The sequence below is a fragment of the Sus scrofa genome, chromosome 13 (genome assembly GCF_000003025.6).
Source record: "Sus scrofa isolate TJ Tabasco breed Duroc chromosome 13, Sscrofa11.1, whole genome shotgun sequence".
Lineage (NCBI taxonomy): Eukaryota > Metazoa > Chordata > Mammalia > Artiodactyla > Suidae > Sus > Sus scrofa.
Window position 1 is genome coordinate 94138086 of NC_010455.5, and position 22988 is coordinate 94161073.

The window sequence follows — 22988 nt, forward strand, 5'->3', positions numbered from 1 at the left end:
AACAACAACAAAACTACCCTCCAAAAATTCTGGCTCAAGCAGTTTCATCATTAACTTTTCCAGCATTCAAAGATAAGTGTTGTGCTATTTAAACTGTCCCAGAGGACAGAGAAAGAATGAGAGTCCTATTCTTTTAAGACTTCTCTTGGTCTCATAGTGAAGTTCAGACAGTAACATCTGATGATGTGGTAAAATTAAGAGTTACTATAAATAAAGCAACTGGTTCAATGATTTACAGACTCTAAAAGGAAAGAAGGGGAAGAAACCATGTTTGTTGAGGTCCCTATGACCAGTGCCAAAACACCTACTGGATGACATGCTCTCTGGCTCTAGCTGTCCCAGAAGAAAACATGGGTAATTTTAAAAATAATCATAAAATGGGATAGGCCTTTTTAATTATGACTTAAAAAAAAAAAAAAAAAAAAAAACAGAGGTCCCGTCATGGTACAGCAGAAATGAATCCGACTAGTAACCACGAGGTTGTGGGTTCGACCCTGGCCTTGATCAGTGGGGTTAAGGATCCAGCATTGTTTTGAGCTGTGGTGTAGGATCTGGCATTGCTGTGGCTGTGGTGTAGGCCAGCAGCTGTAGCTCTGATTAGACCCTAGCCTGGGAAACTTCATATGCTGTGGGTGCAGCCCTGAAAAGCAAATTAAAAAAAAAAATACTGAAACATTTTATTCAGATGAGTAAAGCAATGAACACAGAGTCAAAAGATAGCAAACTGGAAATTTATTGTAAAACATATAATTAGCCAAGGGCTATTTTTGTAGATATGCAAGTAGCTCATATTCAGTAAGAAAAGGATTAACTGTGCAGCATCGAAATGCAAAAAGAATATGAACAATTAGTTCATGGCATATATATATATATATATTTATATATTTATTACTTATGCTTGTAGCATCTGCGGCTTATGGAAGTTCCCCAGCCAGGGATCGAATATGAGCCACAGTCGTGGCAACACCGAATCCTTAACTCACTGCAATGCTGTGGGAGCTCCATATATATATTTCTATATTATATAAATGCATACACACTTAGAGTTTTGGCCAGGAAAAGCCTCCTCTTTTTGCTTATTCAAATTATACTTATCTTGCCCTCAAGAGAGCTTTCCTGTTTCTCAGAGAACTCCATTAGCATTCCTAATTTGATATTTGATGTTAATATTCCTTCCATTCATCTGGAAATACTAAGATTCCTTTAAACAAATAATGTCTCTATACGAAACAGTTAATATTACCCAAAATGAAGCCAGTGTTTTCTCAAAGTGAGGTCAAAGGGCTACCTGCATTAAACTCACCTGGATACTTTATAAAATATAGATTTCTGGGCACTGACCAGACCACAAGATGAAAATCTTCTGGAGGCCAGAAGACCATGGTGGCCTAGACGGGAGCTGACTTTGAGTGTTTTGAAAATGCTTCTCAGGAGATTCCTATGTGCACTTGACTTTGAGAATTTTGCCCCTGTGAATGGGTAATAAAATATCTGCCTTTGTTTTGTATAGAGTTTACAGAGTATTTTCCACAAATACTTTCTAATTCCACATTCACACTTGATCTGGGTGATTGTCACAGCTGCTATTATTGGCCCTGCTTAAAGACAAGGAAATAAATTTCAGGGAGATTTAGGGAGTTTTTCAGAGACTCACCTAGAAAGTGGTGGAGGTCAAATTTTGACTGTCTTTTCATAACTACAAACTCTGTCTCCACTCACTCATAGACCCTAAAATTAACATTTCTTTGTGTTTGTGGAATAAATTCATGATGGCTCTTCAGAACAAACTGATGACAACAGGCAGAAACGACAATAGTGAAGGATGAGGACACCTTGGGAACACACGGCTCCAGGAGGAAAGAGTCTATCTCACCGGTGAGGAGACTGGTGCGCAGAGAGGTACATGATCACACAGTTGTTCCTAAAAGAAGGCAGGGCCAGGACACACCACTGTAGTAGGAGACAGCGACAGGAGTCACAGAAACACCCAGAGAAAATGAAGTAGCCAACTTAGAAAGAAGAGGAGGTGTGTCTAAAACACTCAACCTGAGTTGAGCACAACTTCAGATGTGCTTGCCGAGCAACTGGGCCAAAGACCCTCAGCAACAGAGGCAGCAGCCATCCCAAGGACAGCAAGAGTGACCTCAGGCCATAGACAAAGAGCCAAGCACCTGAGCCAGAGGCTCTGCCTCTATGGATTCCTTGGTTTGAGGGATCACAGGTTTCCACAACTTTCTACCCAGGTTTCAAGAATCTTCATTTCAATAGAACTCACTCTCTCAACCCACAGCCAGACCCAGCCCCAGTGCACAGACCCCAGCAGAGCTTCAGGTAGCCTCAGCCCCAGACTTGCCCTCTGACTTCTGTGTCAGGGACTTCATGCCACTGTTGGAAAGCCAATGTCTACCCTTCATCCACAAGCCCCTTTAGTGACAATTTATGAGCCTTTCCTCACCCCACCAATCCCTCATGACATCTCAGCCCTCTGTGGAAGTGACTGTCTACATGGAACTATTCCAGCACTAGGGCATTTCTGAATTAATAGAAGAGTCTGCCCCCTGAGAGGGCCAACTTATCCCCTAGGGAAATCATGACAAAATTCTATGACAACTGCACACCACTGAGATTTATCTATATTGTTGCCTGAAGATGCCCTTTGTTCATTTTCATTCCTGTGTAGAATTCCATGGTGGTATTATATCACATTTTTAAATCCATTCTTCTGCTGGTATATAATTAGGTAGTTTCAGTTTTGGCCTATTTCAGTTTTGCTATGTTCATGAATTTCTCTTGTGTACCTAGGGGTGAAATTGTTGTATATTCAGCTTTGGAAGATTATGTCATGGAATATTATTTACACTGGATTGACCAATTTCCTCAGTCACAAATCATATGAGAGTTCCAGTTACTCAGGATCCTCATCAACATTTAGTATCAGAAGACTTTAACATCTTTGTCCATCCGTTGATTATGTGGTTTTAATTTTCATTTTTCTCATGTCTAAATGAGAGAGGACTTTTCATATAATTCTGGCCATCATAAGTTACTCTTATGTGAAGTGTATGTTCAAGTATTTTGTCAGTTTTTCTAATTGATTGGAATGAGTTCTTTACATATTTTAGGTACTAATCCTTTGCCAGTTATATCTGTTTATTTTGGCTCATTCTATTGCTCATCTTTTTCATGCTTTATGGTATCATTATTCAATTAACTACTTTTTAAAAACATGCTTTTACTCCTTGAGTAGTAAATGATTTGTTCTTTTAAGAGATTCAAACAACTGATTATTGGAAGAAAAGAGAGAAGATTGTACATTCTATACCATATTTTTCTGTAGTGTTTGAATTTTTACAATAATCATGTATTACTTCATTCAACAACTATTTATTGTTTATTGAGCACTTAATATGTGCCATGAACTGCTTGCTCTAGATCCTAGGAATCCATTACTGAACAAAAGAGATAGCTTAACAAAACTTACAAGGTGGGTTTCAGTACTGCTTTTATTTAATTGTTCGTTTGTTTGTTTAGGCTGCACCCACAATGTGTGGAAGTTCCCTGGCCAGGGATCAAACCTGTGCCACAACAGTGACCCAAGCCACAACAGTGACACCACTGGATCCTTTAACCAATAGGCCACCAGGGAACTGCCAGTATTGCTTTTTTTAAAAATAAAGATATGAAATTCTTTGGAGTTCCCGTCGTGGCGCAGTGGTTAACGAATCCGACTAGGAACCATGAGGTTGCGGGTTCGGTCCCTGCCCTTGCTCAGTGGGTTAACGATCCGGCGTTGCCGTGAGCTGTGGTGTAGGTTGCAGACGTGGCTCGGATCCTGCGTTGCTGTGGCTCTGGCGTAGGCCGGTGGCTACAGCTCCGATTCGACCCCTAGCCTGGGAACCTCCATATGCCGCGGGAGCGGCCCAAGAAATAGCAACAACAACAACCACAAAAAAAAAAAAAAGACAAAAAAAAAAAAAAAGATACGAAATTCTCATATTTAGTTTCTACCAGATTTTCATTTTGAGCTTTTACATTTCTATATATAAAAGCAACATGGTTTAGCGTTATTCACAATGACCAAGACAGGGAAACAACCTAAATGTCCATTGACAGATGAATAGATTAAGAAGATATGGTACATATATACAATGGAATATTACTCATCCATAAAAAGAATAAATAATGCCATTTACAGCCACATGGATGGGACCTGGAGATTACCATACTAAGTAAAGTAGGTCAGATTGAGAAGGACAAATATCACATGATATCACTTACATGTAGAATCTTAAAAAATGATGCAAGAGTTCCCACTGTGGCACTTTGGGATCAGCAGCTTCTTGGGAGTGCTGGGACGCAGGTTCAATCCCCAGCCCAGCACAGTGGGTTAAGGATCCAGTGTTGCCACAGCTACAACTTAAGTCACAACTGCAGCTCTGATCCCTGGCCTGGGAACTCCATATGCCTTGGGGAAGCCAGGAAAAAAAAAATGATGCAAATGCACTTATTTAAAAAACAAAAATAGACTCACAGACATAGAATTAAACTTATGGTTACCAAAAGATAAAGGGGAGAGGAGTTAAATTGGGAACTTGGTACTTACAGATACACACTACTATGTATAAAATAGATAAACAAGGACCTACTATATAGCATAACCTGTAATAACGTATAATGGAAAAGAGTCTGAAAAAGAATATATGTATATATTATGTATGTATAACTGAATCACTTTGCTATACACCTGAAACATTGTAAATCAACTGTACTTCAATTTAAAAAATACATGTATATATATAAACATGGCAGAAAACTCAGAGTAAACTTTTGAAAAGATAAGCAAAAATTTTCTGTTGTGTTAATTTGTCACTGATTTCAAAAGCAAATTTTCCAGAAAGCATGCTGAAATGTCAGATTCCAGACCTCTTTAACAGAGTATATAAAGGCATTTATTTTAAAACACCGTTATTGTTAGGAGCCGTCTTAAATCAAAGATGTAATTTTAAGCATAAGTCATTCTGGACTGAATTTATCATAGTCATTACATTTAAATTTTTATTTTGAGTCAGTAGTATACACCATAGTAAAATAAATCAATGAGTACGCAAGGTATGCAAACAAGTGTATCTTTATTCAGAACAAACCCACCTCAATCAATCCACTCTTCTCCCCCCAGGTAGTCACAGTTAGCAGTTTCTTATGTAGCCTTCAGGAGGTGTTCAGTCAATGTGTGCAAACACATAGGAATTACAAATGCATTCTGTTTAACCATTTTTTGCTGCTGGGTTAACTAGCAGAGGCTGCAGATTTCTGGGGTGAGGATGAGGGTCTGTGAGCTGGATTGAAGAGGAAGTGACAGCCTCTCCCAAACTCACGTGGAGCTGGAAGACAGGTTCTTGACAAAGCCTCTGCAGCCCCAGGCTGGCTCTGTGGGCTGGTGCAAACAGTCAAAGGATTGTTTGGATGCTGTGTGGAGGTGGCAGTGACCTCTGGGATCCCAGGTTGCCTCTCCTACCTCACCACAAGCTTCAGAGGACACGTTTATGTAGAGGGCTTCACTTCCTCTCCTTCTGCCCCTGAAAAATGAAATGAATGCTGACGTCACACCATTTATACTTCCTCCCAGATGTCCAGGCAGTTCCCCCTCCTCACCTGGCACCATTACACTCTGTGGAGCATTCTTGCTCCTGCACAGCTAACTGCTTCCTTCTCCTGTCCTCCCTTCAGTTTAGCTACTTGGGTGCAACACTGAGTTGATTTCTTGTCCCCTTCCATTAGCTCCTGCCCTGCCTGTGATCTCCTGTGCTTCCAGCTCCCTCGTAGGTCCAACAGCCAGTGAGTGCTCTGGGAAAGGTGTTTTAGATCCATGATGTCAGCAGCCTTGGGGGATCAAGTTAATATATGTGATATATATTCTATAAATATTCCCCCACTCTGCACTACAGAAGTCTTTCCAAAACTGAGTTGCCAGATTTAACAAATAAAAATATAGAAGGGAAGTTCCCATCATGGCTCAGTGGTTAACGAATCCGACAAGGAACCATGAGATTGCAGGTTCAATCCTTGGCCCCACTCAGTGGGTTAAGGATCCGGCGTTGCCTTGAGCTCTGGTGTAGGTCGCAGACGCGGCTTGGATCCTATGTTGCTGTGGCTGTGGTACAGGCCGGGCAGCTACAGCTCCAATTAGACCCCTAGCCTGAGAACCTCCAAAAGCTGTGAGGGCAGCCCAAGAAAAACACACACACACACACACACACACACACACACACACACACACACACACACACACACAAACAGAAGGCACAGTCAAATTTGAATTTCAGGTAACAAATAATTTTTTTGGTATAGTATGTCTGATGCAATCTTTAATTTGTATTTAATCTGCCAAACCTGTTCCAAAACCCAGTTGAGCAGTTCAGTTAAATAATTCTCCTAATCTGCATGTCTTTGGCCCAGAAACAAAGTTTTAATCCTTCCTTCAATGACTGTGGCCCATGCACAGCAAAACACCCCACCAGTTTTAAAACCTGGCATTTTGAGTAGTCTTGGGCCAGTGCAGGAAGCATTTCAAAATGGTTGCTAGGTGGCAGATCTCAACTCTGGAAAGCATTTTTCAAATTCTGTTAGTACTGCTTGGTGAGAGTAGCTTGGTAATGAGCCCAAACGTGTATGGTTTATAGAGCTTTACTCTGTTACCATTTTTCTTCCAATTTAAAATCTGTAGCAAAACTGAGTTTAAATAACACTTCTAAAAAGCTTTGTCTTTTAAGCCAAATGCCAGAACATCTAGGTAAACATAGAATTTAGTAATCATGGATTTAATTTATTTTAGCTATTTTTGCCTGCTGAATTTTTGAGATAGGTAAGACTGGATTTCTTCCAAACGAATCTGGGCAAGAGAAAACTTAAAAGTTTTGGCCAGTTTTAAGTATCCCCACATGATTCCTGATATAGTTTTACCTGGAAAATGGAGTGCACACAGCAGAATTTTTAAATCTTGAGTTCTTTTGCCAATACCAAATACTTCACACAAAAGGAACAGTGTGGCCTATTCATATGACTCTTTGTTCAAATTACTTAAACTTCATGAAACAAGAGTTGCGATTCTGCAATACTTGTTTTGATCATTCAGAGAAAGAGCAAGATTCAGGGAAAGGATAGAAAGGAAGGGGCATAGACACTGGGAAATTATCACCAAGGGAAATCGGTAATAGGGACTGTGGAATCTCTGACCCAGTTTCCCCTCAGAGGAACAGAACTGTGCCTGGAGCATGTTCACCATATTTCACCATTAAGATTGCATTAAAGCAGACTCCCAATGGCACATAACAGAATTAAACCATACCTGTATCCTTGTTCAATAAAGTATTCTCCTTTACTACCTGACCTTTCCTAGGCATTGGGGAATGGGAACAAAGCAAAGAATTAAGGGAAATTTAGAACTAAAAGGAAATCTTTTTTCCTACTGGTGCTCAGATTTTTCGAACAAACAATTTAAGTTTTTATCACAAGAAAATTTGCTAATGAATGATGTACAATGAGGTGGAACCATATGAAAATGCTGGTATTTGACTGCTTTTGACTTTCAGAAATGGCAGTTCCATTTGATTCTCCCTAATGCTATGCAGATGTTTAAAAAAAAATGCATGGTGGGAGTTCCTATTGTGGCTCAGTGGTTAACGAACCTGACTAGCATCCATGAAGACAAGGGTTCGATCCCTGGCCTCGCTCCGTGGGTTAAGGATCTGACATTGCCATGAGCTGGGGTGTAGGTCGCACACACGGCTAGGATCCAATGTTGCTGTGACTGTGTCATAGGCTGGTGGCTACAGCTCTGAATGGACCCCTAGCCTGGGAACCTCCATATGCCACGGGTGTGGCTGTAAAAAAGACAGGAAAAAAAAAAATGCCTGGTGGCTTTATAAATACTGGTGCAGAATGATATGCCAGGTAATGCTAGTGTGTTATGAGTGTCTAGGGTATGTGGGGATAGATATGCTTGTTTAGGTCTCAACATAAATCTGAAAATTTATCAAATCAGTTGTTAACAGTGAATACCTCTAGAGGGCCAAACTGGAAGCTAGAGACAAGAGCAGGAGATATTTTTTTGCTTTTGTACAATCCCAATTTTTACCATATGAATGTATCAAAATTTTAAAAGAATAAAACAAAAGACCAAACCAGCAAGGAAGCTACTCTTTAAAGAGGTAGAAGATCTGTTCAAGCCATGCAGTGACCTTAGACTAGAACCCATTGAAGAAAATGGCTGCTCAGTTGCTTATCTTATCCTTATAATTCAAAGAACAACAGTGAACAATAGCTCCTGGGGTCTGACCAGTTCTGGGAGTCACTCTCCACAGTGACCTCGTGGTTCACCTGATCTTTTTGTTTGTTTTTTGCTTTTTAGGGGTGCCCCTGTGGCATATGGAGGGTCCCAGGCTAGGGCTTGAATCTGAGCAACAGCTGCTGGCCTATACCCTTGCCACAGCAGTGCAGGATCCAAGCTACATCTGCAACCAACACCACAGCTAACAACAACACCAGATCCTTAACCCACTGAGTGAGGCCAGGGATCGAACCTGCAACCCCATGGTTCCTAGTTGGATTTATTCCTGCGGCGCCACGATGGGAAGTCTGGTTCACCTGATCTTAATGACTCTAGTGAAATGGAGGCCTTCCCCTTAAAATGCAATGTCAGGAGTTTCTGTCGTGGCTCGGTGGTTAACAAATCCAACTAGGATCCATGAGGATGTGGGTTTGATCCCTGGCCTCGTTCAGTGGGTTAAGGATCTGGTATTGCCCTGAGCTGTCGTGTAGGTCGAAGACCTGGCTCAGATCCCACGTTGCTGTGTTTGTGGTGTAGGCCGGCGGCTACAGCTTCGATTAGACCCCTTACCTGGGAATCTCCATATGCTGCAGGTGAGGCCCTAGAAAAGACAAAAAAAAAAAAAAACAATGTCAGTGGAGGGTCAGTAATTCAGATGTGAATCATTTTGCCTGCAGTTGTGCATTAGCAGATTGGATGCTGCCCGCAAAGACTGGCAGCAAGAAAGAAGCCCATCCCCTCTTTTATATATCTTATCATTTCTTTAGTTCCTGTCTGAGCCATTTTCAACAAGTTCTAATCCTTTTCTCATTACGATTTTTTTCCTCTAGAGTTGGAAACAACAAAATTTTCTTCTAATTATTTGCTAAGATAAGAGGAAGTTAATTAAGAATTAATTTTTGTGCACTTATCTGTCCAGTTCTCCCCCTCTCCCCGCACCACTTGTGTGTCCCATTTTCTCCAGCCATTGGACTGGCCACATTCAAATTATTCTAATCAAACCAGTGTTTCTCAAACTGTGCTGAGAAGGAGGAACAATTTTATTTTGCAGTTGAAAAAACTATGGTCTTAGAGATTAAGTGACTTGTCCTCATTCCCACAGTTAGAAAGTGGCAGAAACAAACTGAAACCCAGCTGCCTGACTTCCAGCCAAGTGTCCCCAGTCTTGAAATAAAATTGCTTATTTCTCCCTTTCCCTCCACGAACTGCCCTATTTTCTCCTTCCTTTTACAGTTCAAGTTCTCACACTTGCAATTAAGTGCCTATAGTAAGTTTTCATGCTGACTGCTTTCTCCAGAATCCCATCATGTTGGAATCCATGCCTACCAAGGGGAAGGTGCTGGATGAAAGGGCACTAAATGAGCAACATGGGTAGTGTTAGATGCCATCTGGGGTTGGTCTTGCCTGAGACTGTTAGCAAGACCATGGCAGGGACAGTGAGCAGGAACATGCCTGTTTTTTTTTTTGTTTGTTTTTTATTTGTTTTGTTTTAACTACTGTAGCTACAGGGAGCCCAGAGCCTTGCACCAACCAGGAGCCCAATAAATCCTAGCTGACGAATAGGACCCTGACCTGATGTCCTTTCTGAAACTCTTCCTTTCTAAGGCTTTTGCGTTTCTCTTCCTAATTGGATGAACTCTTTTGCTCTGCTTCCTCTTCCCTAGGTGTTATCATCAACACATCAATCTGTTCATCACAGAGATAGAGTAAGAACTGTCAATGGAGTGTTTACATATTATTAGCAAAAAAAAAAAAAAGAATATAAATGAATAATAGAATCACAAGTAATTGTGTAGTAGTTAGGAGGCACACTGGAGTCAGACTGCATGGCACTTAACCTCTCTAGGTTTTACTTTCCTTATCTATAAAATGGAGACAGTGGTAGATCCTACCTCCTAGGGTTGTTGTGAAGGTTAAGCTATTTAATACATTTGAAAAGGGTCTGGTATATTGTAAGTATTTGAAAAATGTTTTTAAAATGGTAATATATAAATCACTATTATAAGGGCTGTTGAAAGTCTCCTTTTAAGGATCCCCCACCCCCCACCCTGGAGTTCCCATCGTGGCACAGCAGAAACAAATCCAACTAGGAACCATGAGGTTGCGGGTTTGATCCCTGAACTTGCTTAGAGGGTTAAGGATCCGGCATTGCCGGGAGCTTTGGGGTAGGTCGCAGATGCGGCTCGGATCCCACGTTGCTGTGGCTCTGGCATAGGCCGGCAGCTGTAGCTCTGATTAGACCCCTAGCCTGGGAACCACCATATGCTGTGGATGTGGCCCTGAAAAGCAAAAAATAAAAAATGAAAAAAAGAGAATTATTTTTTCCCCAGTGAAAACTAATCAGATCTCAGAAGCTTTTTTTCAGATGTCCTTTTCAGACTTGTTATTTTGACTTAGCACTTCATTGCACCAGGGATACTAAGCCTGCCCAGGATGTTAAGATCTGAGAAAGGGAGAATTGAGAAGCCTCTGCTAACAGCCACCACCAATTAACCACCACAAGAGTGAGGCTGTCTATATCCTTCCCATCTAGCCTACCCCACAGCTGGTTGCGTAGGATGGGAAAGGCCGGGAGACCTGCAGAAGAACCCATGCACAAGCCCACAAAATGGTGAGGAATGACAAAGAATAAAATTTGCTATTTCAAGACACTAAATGTAAGGTGGTTTGTTTCACAGCAAAGCATAACCAAAATACCACCTTTAATTTTGCTACCAGACATGCTAACATTCTGAATATTACAGAGCTCAGTGTTATGTATTTACACGTAGATATTTGCATTTACAAAACTCAAAGTAGGACATTCTGCATAATATGTTTAAAAGTAGCTTTTCTCAGAATTCCCTTCTGGCTCAGCAGGTTAAAGCTCCAGTGTTGTCACAGCTATGGCACGGGTTCAATCCCTGCTCCTGGAACTTCCACATGCCTTGGGCACATCCAAAAAAAAAAAGTAGTTTTTCTTCCCCACTTGAAAATATTTTGAATTTTTGTATGAGTAATTATATATCTGCATTATTATTTTTGGTGGTTGCACTTTATATAATGATTTATTAACGAGTCTCCTACCGATAAACAATCTGCTTCTAATTTTTTGCCAACGTAAGAAATGCTTTGACAGACATCTTTGAACATATACTTCTTTTTATGCATCGTAGATTATTTATTCAGGATTATTTCTTGTGTATGGGATTACTAGTTTGAAGATTTGACTGTTTTCAAGCTTTTGATTATCATCTAATTGCTCTTCAGAAAGCTTGTTTCCATTCTTACCATGAATGAGTCAGAACTCTTTGCCTGCACTTTTACCAACAGTATTTTTTTTTTTTAAATCTTTGTTGATCTAATGGATGAAAAACTATGATCTCATTACTGTTTTAATTTTGTTTTTACCATTGGCCCTGAGTGTATTTTTATATATAAAAAAGGCACTTGTGTCATCTCTAAAATTCATGTTCTCACTCTGCTAATTTTTTCCATTGTTATCTTTTTCTCATAGATTTGTGAATGATATAGATATTAACACTTTGTCTGTTACTTATATATTTAAATATTTTTCTGTATTTTCCTTCCAAAAGATTTCCCTCAGATGTTATGTGTTTAGGTGGATTTTTTTTAAATCTCCAAGACTAGTGTTATCAGATTTATTGTTTTAAAAGATTGCAAAATTTAAATACTTTCAGAGAGTGTCAGATGTTATCCAGGTAAAATCCAAACTTCTCACTTTATGTCACATACCACATTCTATTTGCCCCATATTTAGCCAAATCAATTTCCTACAACTTCTAAGTGCAAATTCTCTGTGTGAATTCAGTTTATGGTACGTGGAGCTCAGGGTCTCTGAAGTCTGACAGATCTGAATTAGGATTCTGACTCAACCACTTGCCAAAAGTATAAGAGCTTGTAGAGCCTCAGCTTGTTCATATTTAAGTGGAGACAGGATTAACGTGAGATTAAATTAATGCCTGAAATATAGTTGGCACTTAATAAATATTAGTTCCAGAGTTCCCATCGTGGCGCAGTGGCAATGAATCTGACTAGGAACCATGAGATTGCAGGTTCGATCCCTGGCCTTGCTCAGTGGGTGAAGGTTCTGGTGTTGCTGTGGCTGTGGTGTAGGCCAGCAGCTGTAGCTCTGATAAGACCCATAGCCTGAGAACCTCCATATGCCACAGGTGCAACCCTAAAAAGACAAAAGACAAAAAAAAAAAAATATTAGCTCCCCAGCCATGCCCCGTGTTTTTCTCATGCTGGGACATGTCTCTTGGATACCCCTCCCTTCCTCTCCATCTCATGATATTTAACCTATATTCTTCTGGTCCACTTCTACCCAGACTCCTTTGTAGAGGCTTCCGGAGAATAGCGAGCTTATCATATATCTTACTTGAGTTAGGTGCCTTAAATTTTTATTTAAATTTTTCAGATGTAGTTAATCAGTCAAGTTAAAAGCTTCAGGAAGTTCTTGCCACTTAATATACCTAATAAGTATTAGTAGAATGTATAAATTCATGAATAAGGAGTGCATGAGATTTAACTACAAGGTAATAACACTAGTTAACAAATTGAACTTAAAATTTAGCCTAATTATTATTCCAGACAAATAATTGGTGATAAATGCAAATTTTTTTAACAAATGTAGCAATAATTGTATGGCAGCCTCTTGTACCCTGTATCATACCGGTGAATATTTTAATACTTCAGTATGTCATTGGGGAAATGGATGAAGGAAGTCAAAATGTGCAAACCTCGAGTTATAAGAAAAATAAATTCTGGCATGGAATGTACAGCATGGTGATTACAGTTAACAATACTGTATTGTATATTTGAAAATTGCTAAGTGAGCAGATCACATAAGTCCTCATCATAAGAAAAAAGTTTTGTAATTATGAAAAATGATGGATGTTAACTAAACTTATTGTGGTAATCACTTCTCGGTATATATATATATACACACACACACTACATGTATATATATATATACATATATATATATATATATCAAATCATGTGTACACCTTAAGCTACTACCATGTCATATGTTAATTATATCTTAATAAAACTGGGAAGTGGGAAGAAATTAAAAATTTTTGAGTTAAAAAATACATACCATCAGACTACATTAGTGGGATGTATCATTCCTAATAGTTCAATGTTCTGTATTTCTCCAATTCTAAGAGGCACTTTGGTCTCACATTTAAACACCTCTGAAATTGGGATGTGTTTAACTGTTAAAGAAATAGCCATTGGCCAGGTGACAGTGCTCATATAGTTGGCATTGCCTTTGTATTTGTGAACATGGTTATAACTACTCAAATTGTCCTCATTTCACTGAGTTCTATGCAATTTAATACTACATGTGTCAAAGCTATACGCTAAGAAATGCAATTGAAGGCAGGAGAAATGCCAGATGTGTCAGATTAGATGAAAGAAATTCCAAAGCAATAAGAGGCTAATGATATAACCAATTCACGTATCATATGGGATTATGGTGAAGGCCTGGAACTTCAGTTTTTCAGAAACTTCCTTCTGGCCATTGATAGAGAAGCTACATAGGTTGTAACGACATATGATTCAGTTGAACAAGAAAATTATGATTTTAGTTAAATAGGATTGTGCCAGCAGTAAACTTGAAGAATGAGTGTCTGGCTAGGAAACAAATCTCAGAGACAAGGCTAGGACATCCTTTTAAGATGCACAGCGTGGTTATATGGAATGACTGGCCAATGGGGCCCTGCTGTGTAGCACAGGAAACTCTACCCAATATACTGTGATAGTCTTTATGGGAAAAAAAATCTGAAAAAGAATGATGTGTATACATGTATAACTGAATCACTTTGTTGTACAGCAGAGATTATCACAACATTGTAAATCAACTATACTTCAATAAAAGTTTAAAAAATGGGAAAAAAAAAAAAAACCCTGATACAAGGTAAACTCCAAAAGAAAAGAAAAGCTACACTATCAGGAGTTCCCTCTATGGCACAGTGGGTTAAAGATCCAACTGCAGCACCTTGGGTTGCAGTGGAGGCATAGGTTTATCCCTGGCCCAGCACATTGGGTTAACGGATCCAGCACTGCCGCAGTATAGGTCACACCTGCAGGTCAGATTCAGTCCCTGGCCCAGGAACTTCCATAAGCCCAGGGTGCTGCCCCCCCCCAAAAAAAGGAAGGAAAAAGCAATGCTGCACTATCAATGATACTGGGGGAAAAACACATGTTTTGATGCTTTGTGTGAAAAGGGATTCAGAATTAGAATTTGTAAAAACACTTTAATCAATCTATTTTGCTTATAATTTCCTTTTCTAAATGTGCACATTACTGGAAAATCTGTAAGTCTAAAAGCACTTTTTCAGTAAGTATTAAGATCTTATGTGACAGCACGTATTATCGTGTAATTGGCTGCTCTTTTTCTTTCTCAGCGGCACATACAATCAAAGATGTCTTAGATTTGAATAGATACAATAAATTGAGTGGAGGATTCCCATTGTGGCTTAACGGTGACGAACTAGACTAGTATCCATGAGGATGTGGGTTAGATCCCTGGCCTCTCTTAGCGGGTTAAGGATCCTGTGTTGTCTTGAGCTGTGGCATAGGTCAAAGACATGGCTCAGATCCCACGTTGCTGTGGCTGTAGTGTAGGCCAGCAGCCATAGGTCTGATTCAACTCTTAGCCTGGGAATTTCCATATGCCTTGGGTGAGACCCTAAAAAACAGATTGCTCGATCGATCGATCGATGGATAGACAGACAGACAGATTGATCGATGGAGAGAGAGTGTAGAGGCTAAAATGAGCAGTAGTTCTGTGGAATTTCCAAGCTTTCCTTAGTGAAGGAACGGAGCTTGGTGTTTTGCGATTGTGGTTATTTTGGTGGGTATTATGTTGTTGCTTAGGAATGAGGTAGGAAGATCCTGTGTTTCCATCACAATCATCAGTTACACTTGTTTGCAGAACCCACATAATTGAAAGAGCAGCTAGCTTCTCACATCACCATTTACAACTTCTTAATATAAGTCACAGATTGCATTCTGAATTGGGTAACACTTCATTTGTTACTAGCTAAGCACTTTTAAAATTAAACTTATATTTTTCCAATATAAAATTAATATATTGGAAACATATTACTTCCAACCAAAGTATTTGGTAAATTTTTTTTTTTTTTCGAAAAATCTTTTTGGCGTTCCCATTGTCACTCGGTTAAGGACCCGACATTGTCTCTGTGAGGATGCAGTTTCCATCCCTGGCCTCACTCAGTGGCTTAAGGATCCAGTGTTGACGTGGCTGTGTTGTAGGCTCCAGCTGCAGCTTAGACTTGACCCCTCACCTGGGAATTTCCATATGCTGCAAGTGCTCATGGAAGAAAAAGAAAAAAAAAAAAGGAAAAAATTCTTATAAATATTTTGACGCCATTTCTTTCAGTTTACAAAAATACCTCAGATCAAAGTAACATATATTTGGTGTACAGCATTTGGTAAGTACAGCAAAGTATAAAGAAGCATGAAAAAATATCTGGCTTCATCTCACCATCACCCAGAGATTGCCTCAATATTTTTGATCATCACATTCAGTCTCCCTAGGGCAAACACCAGTACTCTTTGGATGCTCAATACATCCTTGCTGAATGTGTGAATGCCAAAAAAGAGAACTTGGAGAACAGCCTATATGTCTTGCTAATATAAATAATTATAAAGATCTAATGGTCTAAAAATCATCTGTCTTCTAAAGTTTGCCTTATTCTTTTCACATAGCAGGAGGCTGGCCAACTTTCTACTGTTTGGCAGCAGAGCACTCTGGGGGGAAGTGTCCTCACATCACTCCTCTCTTTCATTCATTCACTCAATAAATATCAAGTGCTCATTATGTGCCTGTAATACAGAGGACCAATAACCATGCCCTCTTGCAGCCTTCAGCTGAAAGAAGATAAAACTGATAGTAAATATAAAAATAAGTACATGTGGAGTTCCCTTCGTGGTGCAGCAGAAATGAATCCGACTAGAATCCATGAGGATGTGGGTTTGATCCCTGGCCTTGCTCAATGGGTCAGGGATCTGGCTTTGCCATGAGGTGTGGTGTAGGTCGAAGACTAGCTCAGATCCCACTGTTGCTGTGGCTGTGGCATAGGCTGGCAGCTGTAGCTCCAGTTCAACCCCTAGCCTGGGAACTTCCATATGCCACGGATTCTGCCCTAAAAAGCAAAAAACAAAAAAAAACATATATATACACACACATGTATATATATAAAACTATATGAATAAATATGTTTGTGTATTGTGATATGTGTAGAAAAGGAAGAGAACAGGTAGCGGGGTCAAAATCTGATTCAGGAGGGAAGGCCTCTGATGGAATGATGGTCAGAAAGTCAAGGAGGAACAAAAGGGAAAATTCTGAGCTTGTCAAACTTTGGTCTAAAAGTGAAGTAAAAAGTGTTGAGGGAAAAGAGTAGGCTGCAGGGGTAGGCAAGTCACTCAGAACCTTGTAAGTTATGGAGAGGATTTTGAGTTTTGTTTTATGTATGTTTAGAGATCAATAAACCTTTTTTGTAATTTAAATTGCGTTTACTTTTAACAGGTAACATTTGTCATTCAAAGCATAAAGATCCAAAGATTATTGAATGAAAACACTACGTTTCTCCGGATTCCTAGCCACCCAGTTTCCCCTCTCAAGAGCCGGCTGTATGTAAACTTCCAGAAATATTCAAGGCACAAATAAGCAAATCTCTCAGTCTATAAAAATATTTTAGGAGTTCCCGTCGTGGCTCAGTGGTTAACAAATCCGACTAGGAACCATGAGGTTGCGGGTTCGATCCCTGGCCTTGCTCAGTGGGTTAAGGATTCGGCGTTGCCGTGAGCTGTGGTGTAGGTTGCAGACGCAGCTTGGATCTGGTGTTGCTGTGGCTCTGGCACAGGTTGGCGGCTACAGCTCCAATTAGACCCCTAGCCTTGTAACTTCTATATGCCCGGGAGCGGCCCTAGAAAAGACAAAAAAAAAAAAAAAAAAAAAAAAGTAGGAGAAAGGGCAAAGGATTTGTGTTTTATGACCACCTGAATGGTGAGGCGCCTGGCTTTCTTGCGTTCAGAGCTACCCGCTCCAGCTCAAGCGCTTCACAGACTCTACTTTGCCTGGCACCCGGTTTCTACTAGGGAGGTTCGTCCGGAGGCCCAGGGCTTCGTAAATTATGTCTGGGCAGGGCTCCCACGCTCGTTCCCACGCTGTGCTCCCGGCAACAACCCCGCGCGCCGGCAGCTCGCACGCCGCCCCCTGACTACATCTCGCGGCCGGGAACCTCGGAGCTCCGCGCTCAGCCCAGGTGCGCTTGTCTGTTTTTAACAGAGTCAGGGCGGGAAAGCAGCAGCTCCGGGGTGGCTCAGACAGAGGAGGGCCCGGGCGTGGTCAATGCTGAGGGAGGGATCAAGCTTGGGGGCGGAGCCGAAGCCTAGTCCGCTGCAGAGCTCTCCAGAGCTCCCGCCGCCGCGATTCCGTCCCGGACCTGGGCCACCCACCGGGTGGTGGGTGCTCTTTGGCCCCGGGTTCTGCAAAGCCCTGAAGGTAAATCCACCTGTGAGCCGGGCAGCTAGAGTGCTAGGGGACCAACGACGGGGGCGGGCGGCTGGATGGCGGAAGAGGGGAGCGTCCCGCGGCGAGTTTCCCAAGAAAGCTGAACTCGTCCCAAGTTTCTTGTGCATCAGTTTGCACCCGGCGAATTGGTGGCGGTCTCTTTCCGTGCGGGTGGTCTTTGGGCTCCGGAGAGACGTGGAGGTGATTGGATTAGTACCCCACAGTGTGGCCCAGATTCTGAGCGGGACTGCGCCGGGCGGTGGGCACAGTTTTTGCCCGAGAAAGGGAGGGTGTTTGACGCGCAGTTGTGTCCGGCGCAGCGTTCGCGTGATCGCCGGGCTCAGAGCGCGCGTGTCTGCAAGGCGTTCCTGGTTGTCCAGAGGCAAAGTTCCATGACTTCTTTCCTCTTTAGGCAAGACTAACTGGGTGCTGTTCACCCCGGGGCTGACTCGCTCCCTGCCCCCCACCAAGGCTCCGCTATGGACGGCGAGAGCGAAGTGGATTTTTCCAGCAACAACTTAACCCCGTTGTGGCGGAGGCGTTCAACCCCTCAGCCCCAGCTGCTGGGCCGGAGCAAGCCGAGGCCCCAGTCCTACCAGAGCCCGAGCGGATTGCTGATCACGGATTTCCCGGTGGAGGACCGAGGGACGCTCCCTGCGGTGCAGACTCCGGCTCAGGTGCCCACCTCCTCCGACGGCAGGACAGTCCAGAGGAGCCCGCTGCTTCTTTGCGCCCATCGGAGAGCGGTAACCAATGGGAGGACCGTCTCCCCGGAGTGCAGGGCTGTCTCTCCTCGGCTTCGACGGCCCAAGTCACCCCAGGTACCCAAAGTGGCGTCGGGCGGAGCCCCCAAATCCCCAGCGAATGGCACGGTGACCTCGCCGGCGCCGCAGCAGCTGCACCCCCCGCACCCCCCGCGGACTCCTCAAGTACCCGCTCCCTGCAGCTCGGAAGACAGGGCCAGATTCCCCGCCAGCCCCCTGCCTTCGTCTGCTGCAAATGGGCTTACTCCTAATATCGCCTCTCCAGGCGCCCGTTCGCTGCCCGGCCAGATGGCCAAGGACCCTGAGCGGACACCCTCGAGACTTTCTCCTGCTCCCCAGAAAAGGTACTTAGAACAAAAACTCCCCCTCCAAAGGCTGCCCTCACAGGAGAATGAGCTCCCGGAGAATCCTTCAGTGGTTTTGAGCACAAACAGCCCCGCCGCCCTCAAAGTGGGGAAACATCAGATCATTCCGAAGAGCCTGGCCTCGGAAATTAAAATAAGTAAATCTAACAATCAGAATGTGGAGCCCCACAAGAGACTGCTCAAGGTTCGCAGCATGGTGGAAGGACTTGGAGCACCCCTGGGCCCTGCAGAGGACGAGGGCGAGGCGGAGAACGACGTGGACAGCCCGGGGTCTCTGCGGAGAGGCTTGCGGTCCACGTCCTATCGCAGGGCCGTGGTCAGTGGCGTTGACTTTGACAGTCCTACCACCTCGAAGAAGAAGAACAGAATGTCCCAGCCTGTTCTGAAAGCTGTGATGGAAGACAAGGAGAAGTTTTCCAGCCTGGGAAGGATAAAGGTAAGAATGGGCAGGAATGTGGCAAGTCACTAAGTCAGGCATTCTCTAAACTACTAGTGAAGGTGTTGAGGGTGGGGAGGAGGGGCACAGAGGAAACCAGAAGAGATTGTTCTTTTTTAATTCTATTGTTTGTTGATCAGACCCCTGCCCTTTTATCTCTTCGCCATTCTATTGCTGGCAGGCACAGCCCAGGTTAATGCAGCTTTATGGGAGGAACAGAAACTCTTACCACTGTTTTAACTTTCTAAGTTTGGGCATAATGTGGAGGACAAATGGGGGAAAGGTACAGCAAATTAAGAATTGGCTTAGTGAATCCAGAACACTTTTAATACATGTAGCTGAAAAGGGAGTGGAGGGCAGGTGTGGCTCTGCAGTCTTGACTGTGGTCAGCTGTCTGATTGGTTACTGATTCCTCACAGCTGCTATAGGAAAACACTGATTTCCTTTGAGCCTATTTGATTATTTTAATCATTTACACTGATTATTTAATTACTGAATTTTTTTCACAGTGGTGATCACATACTAAATACCATTCAGGCAAATGTGAATTTCAAAAATCAGTAGCTAGAATCACAAAAGATAAAAATAGTTTGTCATCTTTGTTGTTGCTTTTTGCTGTCACCACTGTCTGTGGTTGTTTATTCTTCCCACTTTGTGCTCACTTAATCCTTGAGTGCATCTAACGAGTTGATTGCTCCAAACTTCAGGGCCCATGAATGGTGTGGTATTGCTCCCAGATAGGGACCTAGGAGCTGCACTCCTTAAAATATTACCAAATATGACATAAAGAAATAGGAAAGGCTAGAGAAGGAGATTTTGGAGTGTGCATGTGCTGCCTTCTCCAGACACAAGACAGATCTCAGCAACAGGGCAGAAATTCCTTTTGGCAGCCACATCTTTTTTTGATTAATCAGAGAACTGGAACCAGTCTATATAAATGTCACATGTATAATACACAAGCAAGCCTGTTTTATTTTAGATCCTATGGGCTTAAAGAAATTACATAACGTTTTTTTGTGTTTTTTTTCCCCCCTCCAACTGGGCAAGTATAGCAAAGTTGAGTTTAACAGTGATGGTGAATCATGAGTAATGAAATTAATATGGACGACTGGTCATTTGAGGATTGCCAAGCTGTATTTACTGAGTGTGGGGGACATTGTACATTTTATTTACCTTTTTAGTGACTTGTAGTGGTTGTATGAATGAACCACTCCAGGGATCATCTGCTATACACTTTTGGAAATCTAATGAATGTAACAACACAAAAAGTACTTTTTCGTAAAATAGTGTTTTCTGTTTGGCTTATTCATACATAGTTTGCTTTGCTTTTCTCTTTTGTGCTTTTCTTGTTTCTTAGAAAAAAATGCTGAAAGGACAAGGAACATTTGATGGGGAAGGTAAGCATTTGATTTTCCAGACTTTTATTGCTGTTTCAATGTGGAATATCAATTATAAGTTGAAATCCAACTGAAGTAACAAAAAACACAAGATGAGAAAAATGTGCAACTTCTTCCCAAATTATACAGCACAAGGCTCTACGCTAAGCTAAATTTTCATTTGATGATACCAGCCATGAATAGAATTAATGGTATTCTTTGTAAGCAGATGACTTTGTCAGACCAGTGTCCTGGGATCTTTAATTTTTCTCTATTCTGGCTCTATCCCCACCTCTCTTAAAAAATGGAGAAAGAGTAAGAGCAAGCTCTAGTTCTTTTAGTTAAAAATGCTGAGTTTGGCATTTAGATCCTAAGTCACATTTCCTTAGGTCATATTTCCTTTGACTTAATGTTCTTTTCCCTGTATTTCTACATTTTAATATTATTTCTGACATCCAGCTTCCTAATCAAGTTTCAATTTGAGGGAAATCTAACCCTCCTGGCTGGCAGACAGAAGCATACTACTAAGAATTTGGAACCCATATTGTATTTTTGTGAAGTATCTCAAAAACAAAAGCAGCTTTCACCAGGTGTTCAGACCCTAATCAGATTAGCAGACTTTGTGTAAATAGGTGGATCCAGTGTCAAGGGACTGGAAGAGCATGAAAGGAGAAGCCCCAGCTGCAACCCTTGTAGGGCTGGGGGAGCTTGCTGGAGGTGAGGGTAGTTACTTCCTGACATGCTTTGAAATGCTAAGATTTTCCAGCCTTTAAAGAATAATGAAGAAGGGTATGCCCCTCTATACATAAATCTAATATAAAACCACCCAGAATTATATCACCTTGGGTGATTACTTTTTCCCATATAATTCTTATAAAAATCAGTTTCCATCAGATCATTTAAACATAAACAGTTTATAAAAAGTACCAATCTTAGAAAACTGTTCTCTATGGAGAAGAAACCCAGATACCATATTTTAGCTAGCTGGGATAAATTCATCTTCCAGGTTTTATAACTGAGGAATCTGGAAGCTCAAAGAGATTTATTACTTTTCCACTGTCACACAGCCAGGACCAGGGCAGAGATCTAGTTCTTTGTCCACTTTGCTTCCTCTTGTACCACACTGTGACCGTGAAGTGAACAGAGCATCTACCTGATACCAATTTTGAGAGGTGTTTTGCATCTTCTGGAATTCGATGTTGATTTTGGGACCTTTTGCCTCAAAGGATTAGAAATGTTGAGCTGTTTTTAAGTTGGAGGAGAGACCTTCATTGTTACTAGTTTTACTTTGTTTCCTTTTATAAGGAGCTGTTTGCGTGGGCCCTCTTCCCTCTTCTCAAATATGATGACCTAGAAATTCTTTTTCACATATATGTTCATGAGGAGTGCAGGAGTCTTAACGTTAATGACTAACAATAGGAAACTGTGAGGTAGAGTGGTGAGGACCTGGATATTGGAACCAGGGACCTGGGCGCCTATCCTGCTGTTTCTACTCATCAGTTGAATAACATTCAGCAAGCCTCTTAACTTCCCTGAGCCTCAGTTTCATCCTGGGTAAAATGAGGCTAATAATACTATTGCCCATGTTGTGAAAATGAATGAGACATGTCAACAACATATGCATACCTTTTTGTGCCATACACTAAGTTCTTTAAAGGACACTCAGAGGTGGGGGAAACTCAGTCTGTACCCGCATAATCTGCTTTACATCGGCACAACCATCAAAGAACAGTAAAATCTTGTCTAAACTCCAGGATTAACTTTAGTGATAGTGCGTATGGAACATGAAGTAGTTGATGAGAGGTGAGGCAGATGTTTGCTGGCTTCAGAGGATGGGAAAAGCATTTCAGACTTAGTATGTCCCAAACCAAGCTCATAATCTTGCCACTAAAGCTGAACCTCTTCAGGAGTTCCCATCTCCTACGTTTCAGTTATGAGACCTACAGAGCTAGGAAACATCCCTACCACCATAGCTAGTCCATCCCCTCAAGTCTTCAGTGTCTTTGACCACTTTAATTGCATTCTAATTAGTCCATTAAGTAGTCAGTGTTTTTCTCTTACAGTCTAGTAAGTCTTTCCTTTCAGTGGATTCCCATTGCAATCAAGATCAAACACAACCTTTACAGTATGAAAGAAACTCAGTTCTTTTGTACTCAGGATAAAAAAACAGT

The 22988-nt window shown here is 41.7% G+C and overlaps 1 protein-coding gene across 4 annotated transcripts in view; it reads left to right on the top strand.

Moving 5' to 3' along the window:
• Positions 17547-22988, top strand: part of ARHGEF26 (Rho guanine nucleotide exchange factor 26) — a 141068-nt gene continuing 135626 nt past the window's right edge. For 2 of the 4 annotated variants that reach the window (XM_021069689.1, XM_013982141.2), the window contains exons 1-3: positions 17733-17867; positions 18289-19441; positions 20799-20838. In XM_021069689.1, the coding sequence (XP_020925348.1) occupies positions 18356-19441; positions 20799-20838 (1126 nt within the window). In that variant the 5' untranslated portion in view covers positions 17733-17867; positions 18289-18355. Of the gene's footprint in view, positions 17629-17718; positions 19442-20798; positions 20839-22988 lie in introns of those variants that run through there. The other 2 variants (XM_021069691.1, XM_021069690.1) reach the window with 2 other exon arrangements.